The following is a 27,325-nucleotide window of genomic DNA, read 5'->3' on the forward strand; positions in this document are numbered from 1 at the left end:
CATGGAGGAAAAACTCGGTCTTATTGCATATTTATTTATATTCTCATATACTTTTTACATATTTATTTCTGATCATATGTATATGAAGAAGAGGATGTAGGTAGAGCGTAGTAAAGGAATGTCATTTCTCTCTTTTTTTAAACCCATTTATCCAGAAGGGTGTCTTCTTTTTAAGTCAATTAAATTCACACTCCCAATAAACAAGCTACAACAAAGATTTTTTTTCAGCCAACATATAAAACTATCATTTTAAACACCTAAGGTAGATGAATAAGTAGGGGTGAAAATGATCAACTGCAACAAACAGCCATGAGCTGTAGATAAGTGTGTGTGTGTGCATGTAGGGGTGTGTGTAAAGGGTCATTTTTACTGGTAAGGATTAGAGGTGATCTGTACATTACATACACATACACAACATACACACAACAGTTTCTACACAGCTATCATGCTTCAGCAGGACCACGTCTTAAGTCTGTTTTTTTTTTCCCCTATATCTAACTTTCACAAGTGGGTCAAAAACTGCAAAGGGGAAATTTCTTCAGAAATAAACTCAGCTTAATGAGTTTTACACATTTCTAAATGCAGGGAGGAGAAAGAAACTGCACTAAGGATTAATGGAGAGGAAAGTTCGACACAACCTGAGCCAAATGACGTCTCAGGGAAGCCGAGGCAATGCACTAGCATTTCCATTTCTGAACCACAAAACAAAGCAAAACAACAAAAAAAACACGTTTCCTTCTCTCAAGACTACAAGCCCCATTTCTTTCCTCCCCATTTGAAGATGGTGTGAACAGAATCGCTCAGAGTGCACAAAGGGAAGAGCACACAATCACACACAAGCGAGAGAGGGAGGTGTAGTGGTAGGAAGAAAGTCATCAGACTTACAGATGAATCTCAATAAATTACAATATCGTCAACAACTTCATCGATTGACTCAATACAAAAAGTAAAAGTCGTGTTATGAAGACTCATTACATTTATGTCAAACATCTAGTTCAGTTATTGTGTTGATTGCAGCTTAGAGCTTTGCTTCTCAGAAAATCAGAAGAGAAAATACATGTCACACATTACATAATTACATAATGAGAACATATTGATGGAAAGTTTAGTGGAAGGAAAATGTGTGATGGAAAAATGTTGCTGAGCCACTGTTTTGTTTTTTTTTTAAATCAAGTTTTAAGTTAGCTCAGCAGTCTACCAGGAAGTTTTATGCACTTCATGCTTCCCTCTGCTGACGAGCTTTGAATACTTGATGACCAAAAAAAGTTGCTATTAAAGCATCCTGGGCAGATCGCCTCCAAGCCATGCGGCAGCAATTTATGGAAAAGAAGAACCAACCAAGTTTTGGTCTCACTTGCATATACTGTACTGAAAACTCATCTAAATTGTTGGGTCTCACTTTCATCTTGACATTAGGGAATGAGTTTCAGGTCAGGATCGTTTGGTGGCCCATCAAGCACATTGATATCATGGTCATTAAGCCAGTTATTGGATATGTGAGAAAAAAATGAAATGTTCATCTCCAAATAGCTTTCAACAAAGTATAAAGGTCTTTGCATCCAAATCCTCTCAAGGCTGAAGTTATCCTTTTTGCTAGGGCACCTGTTTTCTTTACCACACTTTTAGTTCCACTCAACTTTCTATGAATATTCTCAAATTCAGCACTTTGAACAACCATCTTATTTAGTGAGGAGCTTTTGTTGCTTGCTCTCCTTGTGGAGGGCATCAAATATCTCCATGATTGTTTACGGTACAACTTAACATTTCTTATTAGTATTAAGTAATACCCTAAGTTTAGGCCTTCTTATCAGCCAAAATTAACAAAAGATAAACAATTAAAATGTGGTCTGGGTTCATTGAATACAAAAGTTTCATATTTTAAATGGAATTACTAAAATAGATGAACTTTAAGATGACATTCTATTTATTGAGACGCACCTGTAACCTTTGCTATTCCAAATCAGAGTGACTTGCAAATTCCAGCTCCAACAGGAAAGGTAGGATGCTTGTTATGTGCTATGAACAGTAGTTGTGTGTATTCAGAGAAATGTACATAAGTCATAGAAAAAATGTCAAAAAGCAAAACAAATGAGCAGTTTTGATCCCAGGCCTGAGATCTTTTGATTGGCTGATTTCAATATAGGCAAAAAATTAATTTTAAAAAAATCATTACAAGTGGAAGAAAAAGAAAATGTCTTTGGTGCTCTCAATTATATAAAAAAAAAAAACAGAACAAATACAAAGCAGAAGTTCCTCAAATGCCCAGTCAGTTCTTAACATGTTTGTGATTCAATGAGAAAACACTTCCTTCCTTAAACAAGAGCTCTAAAAACATTAATGTGCACTACAACCAATCCTACATTTAAAAATAACAAAAACATTTATTAATCCACAGGTTCAAACAAATCCTGCACAGTGCAATTAACATATGTTTCCCCATTATTGATCACAAATAACAAGGGAAGGAATTTCTTTTTTTGTTGTTGTTGTTGAGTTGTGCAACACTATCATGCATTGAATCAATGAACATGAGACAAGACAAAGAAAGGTTTGGATTCAAACTCAGCCGGTAAGTCCAAGAGCTTGGTCCTACAATAATGCATATAGTTTAAATTGTTCCTGAAGAAGTCTGGGATTCATCTGGGTCACTCAACTTAAGAAACAAAACCAGAACTAACTGGATAATGGGATTGAGGGTAAACAAAGCAACTAGCTTTTCCAGGTTTGAAGCCGTTCACCTGCATCACTGTTTTATGTTGGGATTATAGCACCACTCCAACGGCTAACACTGCCTTCTTAGGAATACAAGGAATCACGCAGGAAACCAACAAAAAGGAGGTGTGTACTAGTGTTGATGGAGGATGCTTCTTCTTACAGTGGATAAACAATAAAGAGCTGATGGGGTTAATTTTCCCCGATGCACAAGAACGTCGACGGTGTTTCCTTGTGAGCGCGTATGAAGATGCAGAGTTGGACCACTTTTAAGAGATGTCCTCAGCGACGTGAAACGTTGCCAAGAAAAGAAGGGGGGAAGAAAAGAAGGGGTGGTCCATTTTCACTGAGAAGTAGTGTCCTCGTGGACAAACCGCACCTGGTTTATGAGGGTTGGTCCTTCTGCAGAGACGAGATGTCCAGAGGGGGAGGGGCGCGGCCGCTCCACTCCTTCAGCTGTCCATCCTTGAAGAGGAGGTTGATGGAGGGCAGAGGGACGCCGGACTCAGCCGGAGGCTGGCTGAGAGGGTTCGACACGCCGCTGTCCGGGTCGGACGGCTGGCCGCCGTCCTGTCAATACAGGGCAAAGGTCACGGTTGAGAACACCAGTAGGGATGTGTGCCTCATGGAGACTGGTTCAAGGTTTAATGGATCTATATTTAACATGCCACAATTGACACAATTTCAGAGTTTTCTGCAGTAAATCACCTTTATTTAACCTAAAATCTCTAATATGTGCAAGCAACATGGCAAGAATAGCTTATTAACGAAAATGAATAAGCACAGGAAGCCAAAGCACATAAGGAAAAATGAAAGAATTTAAGTCAGGTAATATTTTTAAACAATTTTCCGCTGCATTTTCACCAACTTGCATCAAGTTCAGCTGTACATTAAACATACAGTTTCAAAATACTTAGCTTTTAACAAAGCCAGAAAATGTACATAAAATCAATTAATTATTCTTTTCTTTGCAATATCCTTTACAATGCCTTTCATAAATAAAAAAAGAGACTGAATTGGCTGCTACGGCTTCCAGTCAGTGTAATGTGATTAATGGTCACAAGAGAGAGCAGCTAAAATTTTGTAATTATGCAAAGGCTGTATTACTGCTGAAAATTCACATTATTTTATCAATCAGCATTTTTCTGACTGCTTCCTTGTTGGTGGTATTACACAATGTTCTCCACCACTCTCCATAAACTTTAGTATCGCAGTCACTACAAACATTATAGTGTCCAACTGGCCAAATATATTGGTATATTTTGGTATTACAAAGACGACTGCAAGTTTAAGATCTCCCTGTGTCAACGACAGCAACTCTACCGTTCAGGTGAACTGAAGTGTTGCTGCGTAAAATCTAGTTTATGAGGCTAAAAGAAAAAGGAAGAACAAAACTGATGCATCTGAACAAGAGCATAGAGCAGAACTGACCAGAATTTACCATATAGATAATATTAACTTCACAATCTGATATTATCATATCTGTCACTTTTCACTACAGATAACTAGGTTGAAAGCTTGCAGGGTATGTGCAATCATGCACACAGATACAATAAATTTTCTTTAAACTTCTGGTTCTGCTTAAAATTTTAATCATAAGGTTGCATTCACTTAAAAAACAAACTTAAATGCAGCCATTACCTGTCTTTTTTCATTTTTATCGTGGTCGCCTTATTATTTTGGGATCTTTCAATAGATGGAAACTTCACATGAAAATTAAAAAGAATTTATGGGAATAAAAAGGAAGAAATTGTCCTTAAATTCAGGCTCTATACTTCTGCTGGACAATGCTTTTCCATTTCAGCTCAAACTAAAGAAACGGCGACTAAGAGCTCTTACCTGGAACGAATGAACAAAGCTCAGCACTTTCAGTGATAGCTTTCGGCTTGAGTGAAGAAGCTCCTGAAGGCTGAAAAAGCAACAACAAAACTCAAGTCTAGCAGCACAACTCTTTTCAAACACTTCAACCAAAAGTGACAGAGACTTTAGGTCTTACCTTTCGTTGCTGCAAAGCTTGTGTGAGGCAATCTTTCGACACACTCGGCGGTTGAGTTCGGAGCTGAAGAGGGGCATGCCAAAGCACAGTTCAAGAGGGACCCACTCATCTTCAGATGAAAGAGCTGAGAAAGAGATTGGCAAGGAAGAAACGACACGAGACGCTCAAAAAGAAAGGCCTGGTTTTGAATTCAGACAGCACCACTTGTCACACTGCAGCTCCAACTGTCCGAACCTCTTCCACATGTCCTCTAACTCTCAAACAAACTCAGTGAATACTTGCAAATATTTTTAAGGTAAAATAAAATGCACCTACTGTCTGTCTTTCCTTTTCCCTCGCCGTTCTCTTCGGTCACAAGTTCAAATGATTCGGTGCTGCCGTTGGTGTCCAGGCCTCCGCCTAGATGCGTTTCTCCTTGAACACAAACAACAAATAAAGATCAATGCCAGGTTTTACAATCATTTACTGTATTTTTGTGAGCCGACACTGAAGAATTATTAAAATGTTGCGATTTAAAGCAGGAGTGAGATTAAATCCCAAAAGGCTAAGAATGTTTCTTTCACTTCCATTAGCAAAGGCTATCACCATAAAAAGCACACAATTAAGCAGACAAACAGCGTAATTAAACTGGACTATGAGGAATATTTATCTAATTTGCACCATTAGTGCCATTGGCTGTAACAAGCAAGGACATTGCAGCTAATTTCACAATAACTCTCGTCTGTTAAACAGCCAGAAAGACGCATTTGTTGGGCCGTGCGTATGTGTGCTTGCTCGTCTTACCTCTACACTCAGCGCTGTCGCTGGTCCTGCGACGGTGCCTGTTGTTGGAGTTCAGCATGGTGATGTAGCCACACTGGTGCTCCAGATCCACATGCTCCTTCAGCTTCCGCAGCGCTTTGTGCACACACATGTTGGAGTAAGAGAACTCTGCATGGCAAGCAGACGTCAAGTGTGAATAATCCGTTCTGCTAGACTCCAGAGAGGTCAAGGCATTAGGTGGCAAAAACTCCAAGTCTCAAGTATTTCACACACACTGTACTTTCTTTTTTGATATTAAACAGCATCAAATTGTCGCAGCAAAAAAAGAGGTTGCAGTAGATATATAATAAGAATGTGTGGACATCCTGACAGTGAAACTAGACGCATGTTAATCCTCTTGTCAGAAAACTAATCAATCCATTTAAGCCATCTTCACACAGGGTTAGAATCATGGGAGGTTTCTGCACCTCCTACATCAATTTCTGCTTTCTAGTGGATGACATAACACGATGAATACTAGACAAATTTGAAGAACGATTTAACCAACACATTTATGAGCTAGTTGGTTATTACAGTGGAGCAAAGTGTTTAAGCTGCAGCTGCTACAAACCAAACCCAGACATCAACCAGAAAAACTAACAGAGTAGTAATAAATAAATCAACTGTTTGAGAATGTATGATTCATTACCTTCTTCATACAGAACCCTCAAAGTGTGATGCTTTCTGATCTCAGAGGCTATTTTCAAGGTATTTTAACGTCATAGTAATACTCAAAACTATTTTCATATAGTATAATTAGCTATCCTTTTTAAAAAAAGGTGTAATTTTTTCAACCAAAAGTAAGCCATGTGTCTAAAATATTTCATAACCTCACGCAAAAACTCTCTCACCTCCCTTCAGATCCTCCTGGTCAAAAGGAAATGGGATATGAACGGTTTCTCCATGGCCATGCATACCGTGACCCTGAAGAATACACACACACACACACACACACACACACACACACACACACACACCGTTTTGTTTTAAACTCACTGTGACTTGGTTAGAAAATCTCTTCAAATTGGGACTTAAATGATTAGGAATTTTTACAAGACAGGGAAAGTTAATAAATGGGTTGTCAAATTCTTGCAATGAAGCAAATTGGAACAAGGACCCAAGTACTGTAAATCTTCAGGTAGTAAATATTCTGAACCATGTAATTGGCCTTTTTTATGTTTTGCACAAAGTTATAATATGCTGTATTTGTTGTCACATTGATCAAGTAAAAATTGAACAACAGCATTGTTAAGAACTCTTTTCATATTGTTAACCAAGGAGACAAACTTCCTCATAAAAGTGAAAATTATTTCTATGGAAACGGAACATAAAGAAATTTGCTCAGGGCCACCAACGTTTCTCATGACTGTAACCCTGTCCAATCACGGCTTTTGAAAATATAGTAAAACTGAACCGAATTTACCTGGATTAGGACAGCAGAGTGCGTGAGAGCGTCATTCAGCATCGTCAAAACATTGGATGTGGGGACGACACCAGGGTCATGACCCCAAGAGGTGATCAGCAGCCTGTCGTAGGCCTAAAGAGAGAAAAAATAATAAACTAAAAGATTCTTCCACAACTGTCAACGACTATTTAGAGTATCTATACGAAATAATACTAAATTCAATTATATGAACTCATGGTAAAACGAACATAACCCACTTTCCATTCAAGGGTTTAATAAATAAATAACCTAAACATTACCAGACCCTAATTTATCTAAATATAAAGAGTATTCAACCCCCAAAGCTAAATATTTTACATAAAATCAATGTTTTCCATCCTTTACAATGCCATTTCTAATTAAAAAAAGAGACTGAATTGGCTGCTAAAGCTACCAGTCTGTGTGATGTGACTTGTGGTCACAACAGAGAGCAGCTGAAACCTCACTGCCAAATTTTATGACATTAAAAACAAACATGGGTGTTTATGGCAGCAAATTTTTCTGTAGATTTTTTCTGAATACACTCAAATGGAACCCCAGTAAAATATGTTTAACAATGAAATACAAATAAGCAATGCATCGTATCAAAACAGGGAACAGATGCTAGCACTAGCAGTTTGGGTAGCTACTCTGCACAAAAACATTGTAGGAAGACTTAATGTGTCAAGTCAGATGTCTCTTTAGCATCACATTGATATCAAAACAAGTAGCTCAGAGCTGGAGCAGAATATTAAAGGAGTCTTGCAGAAACTCCAGCCATGAGTGTAGCAGAGACTGCGTTATCTGGAACATCATTGCCGAGTTATGAAGGACAAATTCACAATACTAATGTAGACTATGTAATACTGATGAAACGTAGAGAGTTTTCCCGCACAGATTGCATTAACTTTAATGAAATATCACACAGTGACTGTAAATTGCCTTAAATGTATTTTCTTGAATGGCTAAAGTCAAGGAACAAACAAATGTTCTGATGTTAACTCCCGTAGCAAATAGTCCAGTTGTTTTTCACAAGAGCGGGTTGGCATTGCGTTCCTATCGAGGACTTAATTTGCATATCGCAGGTATTCTGCAGAGGATTTATGGTACTATTTTCTCTCTTGCTCCATTCTCACATATTCCCAAGATCAAATTTCCAGCCTAACTGGAGAACATATATTAGTTCACCGTGACGCATTATCAAAAAGGACTTGCTGCTTTATTAAGAAATGAAGGTTGGCGAGGACATAGGAGGCAGCGAATGATCCAATTACCTGCCTGTGATTGAAAGCAAGGTCAAAACTTTAAACATACACCTGTCCGCAGCTCCAGAGAGCAGCTATTGTTTACCTTAATGTGAGACTTTTACTATCTGTCCCTTTTACCTTCTTGCTGCCATTTTAACTCCCGTTATGTGAACAACCATTAACCTGGGCTCACCTGGAAAATGTCTGGCAGTTTTCTGAGCCTGGAGCCCTTGGAGAGCAGCAGCGACGGCGGGCCTTGGCCCGTCACGTGGTACAGATACAGCTTGAACCAGATGGAGCTCACCTCAGGGATGGCTGGGCCAATGTGCTGCAGGAAGAAACAAATACACATGTAAATAATCAGAAGAGGAGGAGAGGGAAAAAAAGCCAAAGCATCAAAAAACAAACAGACTGTTCGGTTATTATTAGTGGCATAAATTCATGCATTGAAATAACAAAAAGATTTGAGTGGAAACCAGGAGAATTCTTCATATTTCACTTGAGCGAGTCGCAGCAGTGTGAGAATAAGCAACAGCATGAATGGCACAACAAGAGTTTAACTTGTCTTCCTCTGTCTCGCTGGGCTCAGCTAGAAAGCTGGAGGAGAGCCAGGAAGAGGAATTACTCATGAGCCTCGCCTCCCGCCTTCCTCTTCTCTTTGTGTAGCCTTGTTGTTGGGGCAACTGCAGGCTGAGAACTCGCCAAGTGTACACACACACATTTATAGATAACTCTGGAAACTCAAATGTGTACACCAGGCAAGATGGCAAACAAAACAAAACTCCCCCCCCCCCCCGTTTCACCTCCAACACATTATCTGTCACATAACATGCAAACAAAACAACACAATGTCCCTTCTGTTCCCTCTTCCTCCAGGCTTCATACCTGAGGTGTGCAGCTGCTGATGGGTCTGATCTCATTGCTGAGCGGCGCCATTGAGACCAGCAACTTGTAGTTTTTGTTGAGGACGCGGCTGCAGGTGGCCTGGTCCAGACCCAGCAGGCTCTCACAGCGCAGCATGTCCAAAGGAAAACCTGGATACATTAGGGGGGATGGGGGGAAAGTCAGCACTTCTTTAGAAAATGGGACTAGATTCAAAAACAAGTGGTAATAGTGGATGGATTCATATAAATGTAACAGTTTACTGCAACTCCTAGAAGCAACTGCTTAAGCTTTTCCCTCCATCTTTGGTAAATCCTACAAAAGGGCTTCTCTTTGAAAGCATGAAAAATAAATTTCGCACTTAAACTCGTCTTCCTTTGGTCTGCCAGTTACCATCCTATAGATGTAATATAGAGCTAACCACACTTCTGTCCAACTGGAACCTGTATTTCACAGAAAAAAAACCCCAATGTCCTAACCAATGAATATTGTAATCAGACCCAAAGCAAACAGGGATTAATAAGTGCACCCACTTGGTGAGATCCTTTTAGTTGCAGGCAGAGCCACCACAGGAAGGAGACACGTACCAGTCGACAAGAACTTTAAGTTAAATAATTTAAACCACCACACCAAAACACTAAACTGACAGCATCATTAGAAATGTTATTGTTTCTATTTTCTCTAATGTTTATTCCACAAGAGCGTCAATAAATATCCATAAATTATCAAATCTGAATAAATGCAGTTACTTTGTGCAGAATCGTGATGTAAATCACATTTCTGGATTCATGTTGGAGATGCTTATTTTATGTTGGAATGTTTTTCAAGAGAAGTATGGTAATATTTAATCATAATCTTTATTGTTGTGATAAAATTTTAAGTCCATGTTGCCCACCCCAACACGTAATAATAGTAAATAAAAAGATTAAAAGTTCCCTTATTGATTATATGGTATTTTTAATCACATAAGGTCACAAAGAAGAGTTTACTTCATAAAAACATACTGTCCTGAAATAGCACCAAGAAGGTGGTACTGACACTGTTCTCTTAAATCTCATCTTAGGTGGTTGAAGAAAGCATCTTCTCCAAGTTGACACTTCTTAATCACTTAGACTAATTTGTTCCCTAAATGAATAGTTAGCATAAAACACTTGTAAGAACATTTTGGCTTCACTCAGCAGGTCCACCTGTTAAAGCGGTAAGGCAATCAGAAGTGAGGCATGAAGCCAAATCAAACAAAACGCATCTGGTGTCACAACGGTTGCTACGCAGAACCCAGAGGTTTACTTTGCTGAGACAGAAGAACAAACTCTGCGCTGCTCCACCTTGAGACGGCAGACAAACAACGCGACTCTAAATTCAGTCGTTTACATGGGAATATTTAACTACGAAGAGATAATCGTTAAAGGTAGCCTTGGATGGACCGGAGATGTGGTCTGCCAATACCTGGACAGAAACAGGATCCACTTCTTCTTTGAAGCTACCAGATGAGGTTTTAATTACTTATCGATTTTAAGACCATAGGACATTAGTGGAGAAAATACTCATTTACCAACAGCTGCTCAAAACAAGTGTTGTAAAGACAGCTAAACGTAAATTAGTAGACAATAAGAACAATTGATTTAAATCTTAAAATCACTACTGGTTGAGGTTTGTACTCTTTTTGCAAACACCACATTGTTATTTCTTTGTAAATTTAACTTGGAAAATTAATTAAAATGACAGCAAAAATAAGGAAATTATTCTCTAAATGTAGCATCAGGTTATCTCAAAAACAATCATTAAATTATTAAAAACAAAAATAAATTAGGATCAACAAATAAACGGAAAAAACAAAAGGCATCTACAAAACTTCACACAAAAAGTGACTAGATTTGTTTTGAAGGCAACAAACTATAAAAACTCTTATTTTAATTAGCTGTTCATTTTAGCCAATTACATTCAAATCCCTTGAGAAAGAAGGTTAAACACATTAAAAAAGTAAAACTCCTTAATCACTTTAACAAATTTCTATTTAAAGTATAAACAGATATTTGTGGTAAGATAAAGATTATTATGGCACCTTTTTTTTCTTCTTTCTCTCATTCTATTTCTAAGTCAACTTATAAAAATCCTGCAACAGTCACAATGTTTTAACTTTGTGTCAGAGGTCTTTGATAAGCATATATTCCCTCTGGATTACAACCCTCAGCGGTTGAATATTTCTGCTTCTGCTTCACTGTTCCTAAGTGCAGGTTTGAACGTTTCCTTTTTTAATAATTATTGCAAAAGGTTGCCAGGAATTGATAATAAATGATGTCACTGGCAGAAAATTACCTACAGCATGACCGTGGAAACAGAAAACTAGGAGAAAATGTTCGCTTGTATTTGCTTCGCTGCTCAGATAAAGATGGCAGTCATGATTGGTAATCCAGAGTAGAACTGCAGCAGCAAATTAGGAAAGACCATCCACAATAATGACTTTATATGTTTAATGTTTGCTAAATAATATTCAACTATTCAATGCTTTAATAAAATTCTGTACAGTACCTGCTCATATCTATGACTCTGGTCAGAGATAATCAGTAAATAATGACACTTTTAATGCAAAGTTGCTTTAAAGGTTGCCTTGAAAGTCCATTAAAAGTGTAAACTTTGCATTATTTTGTAAATCACGACACTTTAATGCAAAGTTGTAGCGCAGAAAGAGGATGGCACCTTTAATGGACTTTCAGTGAAACTTTTAGAGCAACTTTGCATTAAAATGTCATTATTTATAGAATGACACTTCATGACAACAGTCAAACATTCATAAGGACTTCTTCATGTTATGACAGATGCTATGTCATGTTTATGACAATGTCCTGTCAGTCTTATGCAAATAAAGTGTTACCCAAAGTTCAGACGTCTCCGATTGTAAGAGAGGTAAGAATACTTGTGCATGCTGTCGATCTTTAAGATACAACAAGAGATGAGATAAATAAAGACATACGACAGAATAAATACCTATATTTGGAATATCAGGTCCTTGATCCTGAGTGAGTTCTTTGTTGTAGCGCAGAAAGAGGATGGTGTTTTTAAGGGTGAGAGCGTGGTCAAAGTAACGCTGAGCCTCACCCTCTGCTGTACTCTCCACCTGTGTAAAAAAAAAAACAAGTATTTAAAAAAAGGATTCATATAGGTTTCTAAAGGGAAATGACAACATTTGAAAACCTTTTAATGTAAATTTACATCTAATGTAATCTAAAAAAATACATATTTGAACTCGCCTTCTCCAACTCAGCCAGGAAGCTATCAAGAGTCTCGTCGGACAGCTTCCCCACCTCAAACATGGTCACAGCGTGGCTCTTCAGGTTCTGATAGGACAACAGCACAAACATGCAGATCTATGTTCAAACACATTTCTGGTAATTTTCTGGTAAAAAATAACGTTGTGCGTTTCATTTCTGCACAGACCGGAGACAGGTTGCCCATCATGAGGAATGCGGTGAGCGTGGAGTCAAAGAGGAAGGCGATCCTTTTAGTGGGAGCTGCCGGGATGCTCAGGCTGCTAACGCTGCCCGTGTCTCCTGCTGAGAGAGGAAAATAATTAATAAGGCAGGAGAAATTGTAATACTGCTGAGCAATACTATTAACACATGTTATAACAAGCCAATTAGCTGTCAATTACTCTTCCTAATTGTAGAAATTAGCATTTGATTTTGTAAAAAATAATGTATTTAGAGCATTCCTCCCTCTCAGAAAGATTAATTTAAACTTATTAGCATGTTAAATGTTGTTGAGCAACAGCTCCTTTGATAAAATCCAATTTGCAAGAAGCTCTGCCAGCTTAATGTGCACAACATTAAAATTAGGCCAAAATGAGACCAATTTAGACAAACACCTATTAGTGTGAAAATTACTTTTAGCAGCGTTGCTGAACTTTCTTGGGGATTAATTAGCAGTGCAGCTTGGAAGACCAGAAGTAGCAATCATAAAATGTCCCATGTGCACATGTCAGCAAGTGTAATTATTTGCATACGATGCAGAATGTGCCCGGGTGTGCGCGTGAGTGTGAGACCTTGGTCTTCCAGGCTTGTGGTGTCTGTGTCTGTGGCCGAGGAGCCGCCTTCCATGACGGGACTGCCCTGTTCCCAGGACAGCAGCATCTTCTGGGGGTCCATGGTGCTCCTACAGCACAACATCATGACACTTTGACAGCGCATTGCTGGGATTTTCTTAAACCATAATCAACAATTCAGATCAGATTTTTACATTTGTAAAACTGTGTGGTGCTCAGAAAGTATAGAAAGTGCTTACTTGAGCCTGTTAACGGACGGGGCGTTCTTCCAGCTGGGGTGAAGCTGCTCAGAGCTGAACACCTGACCTTTCTTCACTGCGAAGCCGAGACGACAGTACATGGAAACCGCGTTCTGATGGAACAAAAGAGGAAAACACTGTTACGGTCACTGACCTCTAGGGGCTCTCTTCATGAGAGAGCTCTCCCTTTGTGTTTCAGTTCTACCTGGCTGCCACAGGTGCAATGTGTTGGAGCTCGTCAGCCACCCCATAAAGAGCTTCATACCAGAGATGTCAGATCCCTTTTTCCCTGGGCCTTGATCTGAATTGATCTTGTCTGTGAGCTGACTGTTTGTGGGGACTAAAATGATTTTGCTGTGAGCATATTGTGAAGAATCAAGTGTCTAACTAAAGTAGTGTTTCTATTCACAGTGGAAGCTGGTAGGGGTTTTCTGCCATTTTGTTTAACTGTTTTCTCCTGTTTTGTGGTTAGCCAGGCAGTTCAGGTTTTGTACATTTCTTTCAGTTCTCCTCTAGAAAGTGTTTTTTATTTTATAATTAAAAGGGGGGGAGGTGTTTTGTTTGTTGTTTTGGCCTTGGAGACCCTGAAGCTTAAAGCTTCCCTGTGTTTGCTGCCTCCTGTGATTGAGGTTTTACCTGAACTGTAAAATAAACAATCTTTTGCTACCGACACCAACTGTTTAGATTACTGATTTGTGTGTTACACCCAGTGAAAGAATTTACCCTTAGTGGTCTTGGGGAGGGGTTGTAACAAACGCACCCTATATGAAACTTAGCATTCTTGAATCATTTCTTTCAGGCAGTTATATTTGATACACTGATAAAAGGCTGTGACGAAATAATAATAGTATATTAGCATATACTAATAAAACATGTTGCAAAACAGCTGTATTAGCATTAGCTATTAAAGTTTGCAGTTTTTCAGTCGCTCATCTCTGCGGAAAGGATGAGATATTTGGTCAAAAAGGTGAAGCTGAATCTGAATCTTTTATGATCAGATTCATAAAAGATTATGAACAAACACACCCTATATGAAACTTAGCATTCACACAAGTCATTCATAAAGGATGACTTGTTGAAGTCCATAAATCTCTTCCTGATGTCTTGGCTGATTTAATTTTTCTATGACATATCACGAGGAAGCAGTGTGCTAGCGATCTCAAATATTGCAAAATTAACATATCAGAAGTTTACAATGACATGAATTCATCATCTGGGCCTTCCCAAACTGTTTCAAGTTATAGTCACTTTTGTGAATGTAAACTTCTGACTTTGAAGTGAAAAATAAAAACAGAAAAAACTCCCTCCCTCTTACATTTAGCAAACAGGAATAATTTATGAAATCCAACTGTAACAAAAACAAAAGCAAAAGGTTTTTGTCTGATTTAATTTCAGATAATAAGAATGATGGATGGCTTTATGAACAGCTAGACGAACAGACCTCTTAGTTTATAGAACATGGAAAACATTTTGGAGTTACAAATACTTTACCATGTCCCCTTTTTTCATATTATGTTGGAATATTCTTCTCTTTTTTTACGACAAGATACTTGATCACATTCACAGGTAGGATACTTTACCATTTACAAGTCCATTTCAAACCTCACAGACCAATAACCCGCCGCTACATGAGCAGTCCCTTCTTCAGCAGGACTGGATGGACATAAATCCACAAACTTCAAGGTTTGCAACTCCACAAAGAACCTTAGTTATTTATTTGGCCTTCAAACTGTGTAGACACCAGCCTGATAGGTTCTGATACTAAACAGCACATCTGTGGGAAGCAACCCCAGTTTACAGAAATTACGTCTTATAATCCTCAGGGATCAAAGAGATTTATTTTCAACATCTCATCTCACACACCTTACGACATCCCTTGATGTTCTTGGCGTACCATGAAGAAAGACTTATATAGTGTGACTTTTATATCATCTTCATCTCAGAGCTCTGCATGGAGAAACTAGAGCAGCATGACCACCATGACATTGCAGGGTGAGTGGGATTCATAATTTGTAAGGTTAGAAAAATAAAACTCTCTGGACAATGTTTAACTAAACTAAGGTCAATTATGACCACAACTCTGTTTATTACACAAACCTGGACTTAATGACCTCTTTAAACTGATCTTTTGTTTTTATGTTGGAAGTTAACTGAACTCATTGGCAAAAGGAAAACTTTCAGAAATTGCTACTGTATATAAACACTGGGTTTTAAGAGATATATACTTAAAATGTCTGTGTCAGTATTACTAGCATATGGGTTAACAGACTGACAAAAATGCATGGTATTGTCTGGTACTGTTCTGCAATAGTTCAGAAATTACTTGATAGTCTCTCCAACTAACATGTGTCATTTGTCTGCAAAACACTTTAGGTTACCTCATGTATAAATGGTGCAATCAACACACTTGTTATAAACTAAGAAGCAATGGGATATTCGTGATGCTTTTAAAGCTGTGAGCAAACTTTCTCTAAATTGTTTTTGCAACACAGATCTATCCATTCTCCACCCTTTAAACCACAACAGGCAGATGCAGCATCCTGACTCAAAAACGGTGCAAAACGGTATAAAAACATGTCAGGAGAGACTTTTTCAGCACAGGGTTTTTAACATGATTTGGGAGGATATTAAGCCGGATTTGACAGAGTTTACACAAACCCTGCTTATTAAATGAAGGTCGGGTACTGAAGGCATAAAAATCATCCGCTGTTGAGAAGACCAAGGCTGAAAAAAGAAATCCATAAAAATGTTGAGGAAGAAAGATAATTCAGCTTGTTGTCATAATAAGAGGAACATTGAATAATCTCCTAAATCCTAAAATCTGATCCATGCACAGAAGTTTGAAAGAATGTGGCAACTGTTAGGTTTTGACTAAAAAAGTGCTTCCTTACTATAGAAAAAATATTTTTTTGTGAGTGGGTGCTGGTGAAAGAGGTGTAACAACCGTTACGATGGTGGAGAAGCTCAGGAGAAGATAAAAGAAGTTGGGATCGACTGGTGTAAGTATGGAAGGGCAATAAAATGGACCATCAGATGGCCTGCAACTTTCTGTTGTGAAGCACAGCAGCACAACTGCTGCACAAACAAGCAGCTGAAGAGATGTCAGCAATGAGCCACAGATGAGCCATCAATCAAGTCAAAGCAATCTGAACTCAAACAGGTTTGTGTGTCATGAACCCCTGAATGAGTTCATAGCATAGTTTGAAGTTTAGACCCAAGTTTGGTTGACTTAAGCTGTATGTTAACATGCAGACATGCACATTTAGTAGTGTAGATGCTGTTACATTTTGAATGAATCAGATCACAATCAAATAACATCATTAACAATGCATGCAGTTAGAAAACTAAAGTCATTAAACAATTAGATTACGGGTGTGTTAGAAATGTGCAATTATGTCTTAATTTAGGCCTTTGATTTGTCAGTTCAGTCCTCAGTCTCTATGACATTCTGCCAACTCACTTTTTGTAAGTAAATATTTAAGTGCTTCATATTTTTTCTTCATTCTAAAAATTAGCTGAGATATAAAATGCGAAACAATAAGTCATGAGTTGCGGCCCAGTTAAAAGTTATGAAGTCTAAGTTTCTTTTTACTTTAAAAAATTATTTTCCATGCGCCAATGGAAGATTTCTAAAGAAATATATGGTAAATATAAACAGCTTTCAACCAGCAAACTGTGAAGAAAGCATTAAAATGCTGAGATCCTGCAGGAGACAAACTTTCCTTAAGGCTGAATATCCATCCTTCAAGAATAAAAAAGCAAGCCAGACATATCTGCACAATATTACCCTGAAACCCTGAGAAATAAACCCACCTTCACTAAATCCAGGTCGATCTCCAGCACGTTGGCAAGCTGAGAGCCAGACAGGGAGAAGAAAAAGAGAAAGATCAGTTATGAGACAAACAGTCATCAGAGAGTAATAGAGGACACGTTCAAGGCCTACCTCGGCCACGTTGGTCTGCTCGTCAATAGACACAAAGATTTTGTAGAGAAGCGTTTCAAAATAATCACCCTGCACACGGTTCATGACGAAGCCTTCAAGAGGGGGCACTGAAAGAGACAGTATAAAAAAAAAACTGTTTTCACACTAAGGTGACTCCACAGCTTTTTACTTACTAATGTATCTACACACAGAGACAAACACATCTTTTCAATTCAGTTCAAGATGCTTCTTCAAGAACACAAGGTGCATTAAAGCAGCAATAATTAAAAACACACAGAGTGGTGTACCTGAGATGCAGCTGTCATCCGATATGGGAACGTCCAGGTAAATAAAGCCCCGGTTATACAAACCTGCAACACAAATAATGACACAAATAAAACCACAAGTAAGATACTTGAAACTCTTATTCCAGCCATGCCGCTAAAAACAAATCTTAGAGCATAAATGAGTTATTCACCTCATCTGAGAAGTGAATTGGAGAAATCTAAGCTACATTGACAATGACTGACTTTATTGGTGATGCTTGATATAAGCCTGTTATTTCTTTTAAAGCTGGACATTAGAAAAAAAAACCCTAAAAAATATTATACAAAAGAGGAAAGGCAAACTCAGAGTAATTCCATAGGAACCGTCATGTTATTAATCTTGTTTTAAATGTGGTTGTCCTCTTAATTTATTCTGCTACATACAATCTAAAAGAATCCAACCTTTCCTGTGTCCTAAAAACTTAACAACCACTATTATTATTATTAATATTATTACCGTACATAGTCAGAATATTTATCAGCTCAGAGGCAAGTTCATGTAATATCTCTCAGAGCCACAAGGGGGAGACTGCAGTTCCTCACAGCAACTTCAAGAGTACACATACAGGATATTATCAAATACTCACTTAGGACCACATTGTACTCTATTGTTCCTGCCAGCTGAGGACCAGCATCTATCATTTTGTCAATGGCTTTCTTCTCTGCAGTAGAACAGATCTGCATTCAACCAAAAGGAAAACATTAAATGTCAGCGTTAGTGCAAACTATTTGAAAAAAAAATGCCTTGGAGTGATCAAGTCTTCTGATGTTTCTCTTGGAGTAAATATGCATCTGCAGATAAGAACTGTGAAGCTTTCAGAAGTTATTAAAGAATTTTTTTTTTTTTAATTTTCTGGGCAAAAAATATTAGAATGTTTGAAGGAGACTCATCTCTAAAATAACCAGACAAATAAGAAATTTTAGCATAATTAAGTGTGTATGAAGTCCATCAAAAGCTTCAAAAACTCCCGATCCGGATGGTGAGAAAAATAAGCAGATATTACCAAAGAAAGCATCCATTCAATTACACGCAGAATTAAGGAAAACACTTTCTGAATCTCTTTCCTCTCCTTTTAAATATCTATTTGTTGTTCCTCATACACATTCAGCTAAGTTACACATAAACAATGACATTGAACAGAATCCTAATCTATCTTAAACAATCCTTGTGCCACACCCTTATGTCGTCCTCGGTGATGAAGCCCGTCTGAGCGACCCACCACGGCTCCACGGAAATCTCCACCGGCTTGGATGGCAGCAGGTCCCGCGCCGATTTTCGACGAAAGAATTTCTGAGGACAGAAGTGAATGAAAATGCAGTGTGTTAAATATTTGGTAAATACTGCAGCACTGTGGTATTTTCAAATCAACATCATAATAGTGTGACGTCTAAATCGCCGAAGCAGTATTGTTTACCGTTTACATCACATTCAGCGTGGCTTAAGTACAATTTGTAGACATTACCTAAAACCTTTTTTTTTTAATTATATTTTTCAGCTTTTCCATGCAAAGCTTGTTTTTTATTCATGTATATAATATGATTTACTTTACAGGTGAGATACTTGGCACCTGAGCCTTATTGGTTATAGTTTCTGAAGAGACAAAGATTTAGGAAGTCTTCATTTTTAATGTAGAAGGTATTACAGATATATCTTTGTTTCTGTATGCTACATGCTGGAACACTGATCAATAAAACATAAATAAACTTTCTTTATGTAACATTAACAATTATATGTTTTACTAAATTGTAATCCATAACAATTTGAGTTGATTGTTTTGCGAAGAATCTTGACATTTAATTTTTAGATTAGAATAGCCACTAATCTGCAGCCACACATTCTTTTTGATACCTTTTTCTACATAACAAGCCAATGATAAAAATATTCAGCAAGTAAAGCACTTCATCAGTTTAGCTACTAAGAGAAAAGCCTTTAGCTGAAAAGCCAAATAATTAAAATTAATGGAAAACAATACTGTGTACAAAACATTTCATCGCGTCACAGTAAATTAAGAAAGTCATCAAGTTGTCGGATCACTACCCAAACACAGGCACTGGGTGTTTACTTTGAAACTTATTAGTTTAATAAAGCTTGAAATTAGACTTGGTTCTCAAGTCAGTAAACTAGATGGGTTTACTGATCAGATAACCTGTGTAATTTCTTAAATCAAGTCAATACAATGTTAATACATTGCATCAGTAGTTTCTCATTTTGGATATGCAGCCACTAAAACTGAACCTTACCGGTTTTTTTGATGTGTACTTCTGTTAATTTTGTGAAGTAATATGACCTTGAATAACCCTAAAAAAAATAAATGTATCTTACTTTGGAGGACCTGCACTGGTTCATCAGGTCAATGTACTGGTTTCTCCCAATGCCAAGCAGCCTCAGACCTGGGTAATGACAGAAACATATAAAATTAAAAGTTAGCTCATTTAACTCTCACAATCTGGTTCTGGACATGAATTTGGATATTTTTGGATTGGTAAAAGCTGAGAAGGAATAACACAAGGATGTGAATGGGAAAAAAAATCCTAGAAACATGTTTGAACTTTTACAAACATAAAAAGATTTTCTGAAACAAAGATTTTTTGCAACCCGACTAAAACAGCATTCATTGACAACACGCTCTTCACTTATAAATACTGATTTCTTTCTGCAGCTGTAAAGTGAAGAAGCAACTATTTATGGAGGTGCAAAGCTTGACAAGTAGTTTCCTCATCTGGAAGTTTACCACTTTTCGTGTCCAACTCAATAAGTGTCAACAGCTCTAATTTCCCACAAGTCAGAACGTCTTTACTTTATTACTCTGTTTGCAATCAGTGTGTTTCAATTATACAGACACAAGATGGAGTTTCGTTATTAATACATAAACGCCTCCTGTCACATCCAAGGTGCTTTGAAGCCATTTGATTCTAAGTGTATAGACGCCCACTGGTGTTTTCTACATAAAGAGTTTCACGGAAATTCACTCTTTCTTTAACTATTCACTGCACAGTACAAGAATAAACTCTTAGAAGATATTATTTTACCATAAAATGTTCATTTTTCTGAAGTGTTTATGTTTTCATTCACTTCATGTACAGCTTATTAACAAAACAAATCAAATATCATTGCTTTATTTGGTTGTAAAATACTGAACCATAATAAATGTTGTTGACAGCCAAAAATGTTGACAATGAAAAGCAAAGCTGATCTGCTGACCACTAAGTCAACACTGGCTCTGTGTTTTTGTTTTACTTCTCATGAGGAGTTAAGCTCCGTCTAAATCTGCCAAGATGCATTTAAGCGGGTTGTTACTGCGATAATAACACACAAAGAGACTCTACAGCAGTAATAATCATTTTTACATTATACGGAGCAGAATAACTAAAAGGTGAAGGTGTGGATCTTCTAAACAACAGTGCTTGTGAGAAATTTACACATTAAGAAATTGACACAACATAAATTTAACAGTAAAAAGGTTCAAGAAAGGGAAAGAAAAACATAGAAGTTGCATCTTGTTTCACCATTAAATGCTAGAAAAAGCATGGTATGATTAATTGAAAGGTCCAAAATATTCTTTTACATTAATCTGGTGAAATTGATTAAATTCTGGCACAATTAGCAAGAGCTGAATATTTTTCTCAGAGGATCCGAATCCAACCTTGTCACCAGTTATTCTACGTGCTGAAAAAATCTGGTGCAAATGACCCCAATGCAAAAATGGAACATGTAATTATGTTCTCCAATTCAGACTCTGAACACAGCACACACACACACACACACACACCCTGCTGTTTCACCAGGACACAAACATCCACCCACGTCTAACTCTTTCAGACACACTCTTTCGCTCTGCATCTCCATCCGCCCACTTCTGAGCGACGCAGTCCAAAGCTCCTCCTGTGTGGATTATTGGAGAGAGGTAGCCTCTGAACGCAGCCTTCTGTCTCCACAGCATGAAGGTTCTGCGCTGAAAGGACTCAGCCATTCACCAAACCGTGCCAAAGCCCGGTTCGCTTGGCAACAGAGAGCACTACAACTGCATGTGAACTCCGAAATGAAAGCGACTGCAAAATCGGATTTCAAATGAGAGGCTTAAAGAAATATTAGAGCTGACATCATGTGATGCAGATTTTCAAGCATTTTTTTGTTTTGTTACAGCAACATCAAAGCTGGGATCGTGTATGTGTCATAGTGTGAACTTACCAGTTTCATATTTTATTTTACTAAACAATCAGTATGAAAAAGATCAGAGTATATTTTATTGGTTTTCTGTTTTATCGTTTATCACCCTTAAAAATATATTTTAATACAAGTAAGCATAGCGCAAGTTTACAAAACTACTTGTATGATCTTTGCATCTACTCCCCTTCAATTATTATTTCATAAACTTTCTTCATGCAAAGCTTCAACAGATCCTGAAGAAATTACACAACATGAGTAAGAAGTTATTTTATTTCAGTAATTAAATTAAAGTGTTTCTGTTAATTTTGATGATAATGGCTTACAGTTAATGACAACTCATTATTTCTTATTATAAATTATTTCTGAAAAAAAAAATATATATACTGTATATATTATTAGGGATCACACAATCAAGGAAAACACATGATTTGACAGAGATACAGTAGATGGTTATAGAAAACCACAATAAGAAGGATACACAACAAAAAGTCACAGAGAAAATTTAGTGGAATGAAAAAGTAGGGTTGAAAAAAGGATCATGTCGCATCGATGCAGTAACTTATGCAAAAAGAGTCCCTAACACATACTGGTGCATATATTGCAAAGTGCATAGACAAAATAGGATGACACTTCTGCCTAAATACAAAAAAATATTTATATCAGTCTTATGTAATATTTGGAGAAAATTAATTTTGACTTTTATTGGCTAGAAGGTATAATCATCAAAATCAACAGAACTAAAACACCTAAAATACATCACTAAATGTGTATAACTTTATCTAAGTTACACTTTTCCTATTCAATTACTGAAATAACATGATTAATGTTTATCTACTTTAAGTAAGAGTAACACTGCTGAATAAAACAAAACTTCTAAGACAACTTTCCAATAATCTTCTGACCAATAACAAGAGCGAGAGAAGAGAGATGTGAAATAGATAAAGAAAAAACATTGAGTAGATATCAGAGATAAACAGAAACTCTTAAAAATGATTTCAACTGTAGGCAGGAAGAGAGGAAACAGAGTTTAAAAAAGGTTAAAAAAAATAAATCAATTTAAAAAACTCACAGTCCGCAGCAGTGAAGTTGGGCAAGGAGTCGTAACTCTTCTCACTGTTCATAATATCCTGGAGGAGGAAAAAAAACAAGAAGAGAGGCGATTAAAATGTGTCACTGTCTGCTGATTAATAAAAGGATTATCTGATTTTGGCAACCAAGCTAATTTCTGCTCCCGGTTTTCATTAAGTTCTGGAGATGGATTAACAATGTGAAACAGCTTTCGGCAATTGAGTAGTCTCAGCTAAAGCTCCGTGGAGTTTAGCTAAGCAGGCAAGGAAAAGGTGGTGAATGAGCTGAGAGTTATAATTGCTGGTCTTTTCTCCAGTTTATAAAGTAGCAAAAATAATAGTTTGTTTCTCATACCGCTCCAAGTAATACAGGATCTATGCCAAATGTGGCGAAAGCTAATGTTCCAGTTGACATCTGCATACACTTATGTAAACAAAGAGTTTGTGGTAATGCCAAAGATTTGGCATATTTATGAATATAATAGGAAAAGTGGCTAAATAAAAACCTGCAACATTTTACAGGAGTGTCAATTTCAGCAGCATATTTTCACTGATTACTTCTATTAGTGTTAGCACTAGCAAACAAATGAAGCAGTAAGAGTTATGGAGATACACTGGTAGTAATGCGGCCTTGTAGTAGCTGACGTCTATTGAAACGTAGCTGCGCTTTATTGTAGAGTCGGACAGAAGCTGAAATAGCGCAGCTAACACCAAATTCCTACTGCTTTTACCTATTTATGTACAAGTTAACATTAGCGCTGCAGCACAGCTACCTGCTGCAGGAGGTAAGACAAGCTGCAATTTAAAACTCCCATGTTTCAATAAATTAAAGCCACTAGATTTTTTTAAATGTTCTGTTTTTTTAATCACTTGGAAAAAATTAAGGATTTTTTTTTAGAGAGTTCTGTAATTTCTTTTTAAATTTAGTCATTAGCATTGTAAAATTAGTAACTGTAGGCAGCATGATAAAAGTTACTGAGTCCCACGTTCAATTATATCAATATTCTTGTGAAACAGTGTTTTTATCCATTTATCCCTGAACTGCTACAGTGCCTGGTAAAAGTATTTGTAGCAATTAAACTTTTTGATCTGAGGTAGGAACATGTGGAAAGGAGCTCAGATCAAATGTTGGCCTACATGCACACAAAATGCGTGTGACGGCCTGAAAATGAGAAGTCCACTGAGAAACTTGATGGGGGAAGCCTTTAACCGTGGGAATGCATTTTATTAGCAAGCATAGACAAGGTAATCTGAGATGATGGGAGGACAGATAGAGATAATGGTGCCTTACTGAAAACTGATCGACATCTTGTCCTTGACTGATGCAAAAAATATCTAAATTTCCCTGCAAACTAGGTATAGTTTTTGCTCTTCGGTTTTGCTGACTGCCAAATAAACTAGACCTGCTGCCAGATATTATTACATTGTTTAGCTAGTTACCAGATGCTAGACATTAAAACATTTAAATCAACACTGCAAACCTGTTTAGGCGTTTGCAATAAACTAATTACACAAGAACAGTTGTTTAAACAAGTGATTAATTATGCACTTCCGTTAGACTGTATTACAAATAGAACTCTTTACTAAGATAACATATTGCAGTACAAATCCAAAGTGCAAACCAACCGTAGTTCACAAGTTTAAAGTTAAAGAAACAGCAGCTACGCCACCTGGTGGCAGAGAGAGGAATCAGCTGCGGAAGTGCTTAGGAGGAAGGTCAAAAACGTAGAATGATCCAAAGTCCACTGGAGGACTTAGCCCCTGAGGATTAGGCGTAGATTTCACAAGAACCTTTATTTTAACGGTAAAGTTAATTATATTGTGGGGGTTTGAATAACAATTAAGTTCAACTGTAAATTACAGACATATGAATTGTTAATATATAAAAAGTTATCCTCACTGTATGCAGACTTTAATGATTTAACATCCATTTAGGTTTTCCAAATACTATTGTCACACTTGTGTTTTCTGTAATTAAAATGGAAACTGACACAGAGCTGGTGACAGCTCACATCCTTGTCAATGTCCGTTTTTCCAGCCAAGACACACAATCCTGCTGTGCTGCCAAAATTAAAGACATCGTTCACTTCAAATAAACAGAGACTGGCTGTTTCAAAACCAACTAGAAAATCTTCACAGCTGTAACAAGAATTTCCACTCTGAGTGAATCCACCATCAGTCAGAAAGCTGTACTGAACAAGAGATGTTCTGCTGATTTAGAAGAGACTGATCTGCCAGAAAAAGTGTCCAGTGTTTACAAACCCTCCACTGCAGTCAGAGACATCTTACCTCCATGATTCCTATGTAGTATGAGAACGGAGTGACTCGCAGCCCTTTGACCATGATGTCAGACAGGTGGTAGGGATACAGCATCAGGTGGTCCCGGCTGTACTTCAGCAGCTCCTCGTAGTACCTGCGCTCGTCCTTCCTGACATGGCGGACTGCTCGATAAAAAACACACACCCACAGATAGTGGTCAGGTTACAGCCAGGGGCAAAAAAGTTTACAGTCGATCAACAGCTCATCAATTTGGAGCTAAATGAGACGAACTTATCTAAGAACACCAGGAGGTCACAAGGGCAGAAACTCTGCTTTCACTTTGATTGCATGCAGAGTCTTGTACTGTAACCACTTTCTAAACTCAAATAGATGAAATAATATATGATCTATTGCATCCCTGCTGACAGTTTTCGTTAATCTCTCCATCATGACCTGTTGCAGTCTGTTTATGTTCTGCTACAGTGTGGCAGACGGACGTGCTCACCTAGGTTATTGCGGAATCGCAGCTGGTTGCGGATGCTGTATAGCAGCACATGCTTCTCATACTCGCGCTGTGAGTTCCCCAAACTCTGCAAAAGAGAACAAAGGCACACCTGTAAGGATCAAGGCAGGATTACCCTCACCATGTAGGCAGCAAAAACGAACAGGGACTCTTTTTCAGAACTGCTTTCCTCCTGCTGGTTGTGCAATGTGAACAGTTTTCCTGTTGTGCTGACTTATTTCCTGGGCTAGGACTCACTGTGATGTTATTTTTATCCCAAGACATTAAGACATAGCCTTCCTGGGTATTGCTTTCTGTTTTTAGAAATGTCATTTTTGCATATCTTTGGCATCATTTCCTTACATTTAAACTCAACAGGATGTTAACTTGGATTACGCTAGAAACACATGCAGGTCCTACTTTTGGCTTGCCGGTGAAATACTTTGTGTGTTGGGAAGCTAATGCTACTGCTACACATCATCCTAAGCACACTATGGCCAAACATGGTGCCAGCCTATGATGTGTGCTTCCCTCCTGCCGGTTGTGCCTGTGAACAGTTTCCCTGCCGTTCTGACTGGATGCTTTTCTGGGTGAGTTGGGACTAAACATGAGGCAAAAATGGAAGAAAACCTGTTAGACCATGCAAAAAATTTGAGGTGGGGGTAAAGCAGCAAAACCTAAACAATGTCCAATGACTCTCTGACAGAGCTTGAGTTCTTTTGCATAGAGAAACAGGTTAAATGTCCCACCTTTAAATGTTTAAAGCTGGTAGAAACATACCCCATTTGGTATGCATCGATCGAATATAAATGCATGCAACACTTTTTAGGTCATTCCTGGAATTATTTTTTGAACTAGCTCTTTTTTCCCCTTTCCTTTCATAAGTACACAGTAATTCATATCGATCAACCAAACAAGATCCTCATAAAATGCATTAAAGCTTGCACAAGCATCAGTCCTGCAGAAGGCCTGTGACTGGATGGAAAGTTTTAAGAGAATAAAACTAGAATGCACTAGCTTTTGAATGCAACCCCCGTCCACTTCCTTCCGAGGTACTGCTTAAAATCAAGGCATGCAGTAGGACGGATTCATTTGGACCGCGTGTGAAAATACCCTTGATGAAATACTCGATGCACGGATAAAATTGATTATGCATGAAGGTGTGCGTGCAGAATCTGCAGGTGGGCACCCCACGCGCTAGGATCATGTGGCGCCTCGTATCAGCCCGTCTGTCATGTGATGTCAGAGCAGCAGAGAAGAGGCAGGCTGAATGGCTTCAGTAGATGGATGGTGGTCTGCTATGGCTCCGTAGCAGAGGAGGAGACTCTGACAGCTGGCTGAGTGACACACGGAGATCCGCCGTGACACTGCCAGCCCCCTGCTCCGTGGCCCCATAAAGAAAACATTTAAAAGCACGGTACCTGTTTGACATTCGCTGGCAGCTTGTTCCACGGGTAATTCTGCCTGATGTGAAATTCCACGTCCGTGTTCATTGCTAGCTACCGAGCTGGCTAAGAGCAGAATCCTTCGAGGCGACGTGAAGCGGGCTCCCGGGCGAGTCCACGGTGACTTCAGCCCTCCTGGCGCCGGAGCATGCAGCAAACACACCCCAGATGTGAGGAGACGTTTGATCTGGTGGCTATTTTCCTTCACAATAAACGGCAACTTCCTTGTTGTATTTGTCCGCGTCACTTCCGGTTGAGGCGTGACGCTAGAGCTGAATGGACCTTGGAGGGGGATGA

The 27,325-nt window shown here is 38.1% G+C and overlaps 2 protein-coding genes across 3 annotated transcripts in view; one reads left to right on the plus strand and one right to left on the minus strand.

Moving 5' to 3' along the window:
- fam91a1 (family with sequence similarity 91 member A1) lies at positions 1-27,291 on the minus strand. 2 transcript variants are annotated; one of them, XM_028036525.1, is made up of 24 exons: positions 27,005-27,291; positions 25,587-25,671; positions 25,112-25,263; positions 22,825-22,882; positions 19,911-19,978; positions 18,765-18,878; positions 18,175-18,265; positions 17,570-17,632; positions 17,283-17,389; positions 17,153-17,191; positions 13,340-13,452; positions 13,101-13,210; positions 12,497-12,612; positions 12,310-12,396; positions 12,047-12,176; positions 9,065-9,213; positions 8,373-8,507; positions 6,933-7,046; positions 6,361-6,433; positions 5,492-5,638; positions 5,024-5,122; positions 4,709-4,832; positions 4,552-4,621; positions 1-3,282 (listed from the first exon to the last, which is right to left on the minus strand). In XM_028036525.1, the coding sequence occupies exons 1-24, from the start codon at positions 27,074-27,076 to the stop codon at positions 3,097-3,099; spliced, it is 2,502 nt and encodes an 833-aa protein (XP_027892326.1). In that variant the 5' UTR covers positions 27,077-27,291; the 3' UTR covers positions 1-3,096. The 2 variants fall into 2 exon arrangements, with proteins under 2 accessions (XP_027892326.1, XP_027892327.1); XM_028036526.1 differs by having other exon boundaries at positions 3,097-3,282; positions 12,497-12,609.
- The window catches only part of aunip (aurora kinase A and ninein interacting protein), a 954,922-nt gene that overhangs the window by 727,633 nt on the left and 199,964 nt on the right, over positions 1-27,325 (plus strand). The window lies entirely within an intron of this gene.

Source organism: Xiphophorus couchianus, chromosome 13, assembly GCF_001444195.1.
Source record: "Xiphophorus couchianus chromosome 13, X_couchianus-1.0, whole genome shotgun sequence".
Classification (NCBI taxonomy): domain Eukaryota; kingdom Metazoa; phylum Chordata; class Actinopteri; order Cyprinodontiformes; family Poeciliidae; genus Xiphophorus; species Xiphophorus couchianus.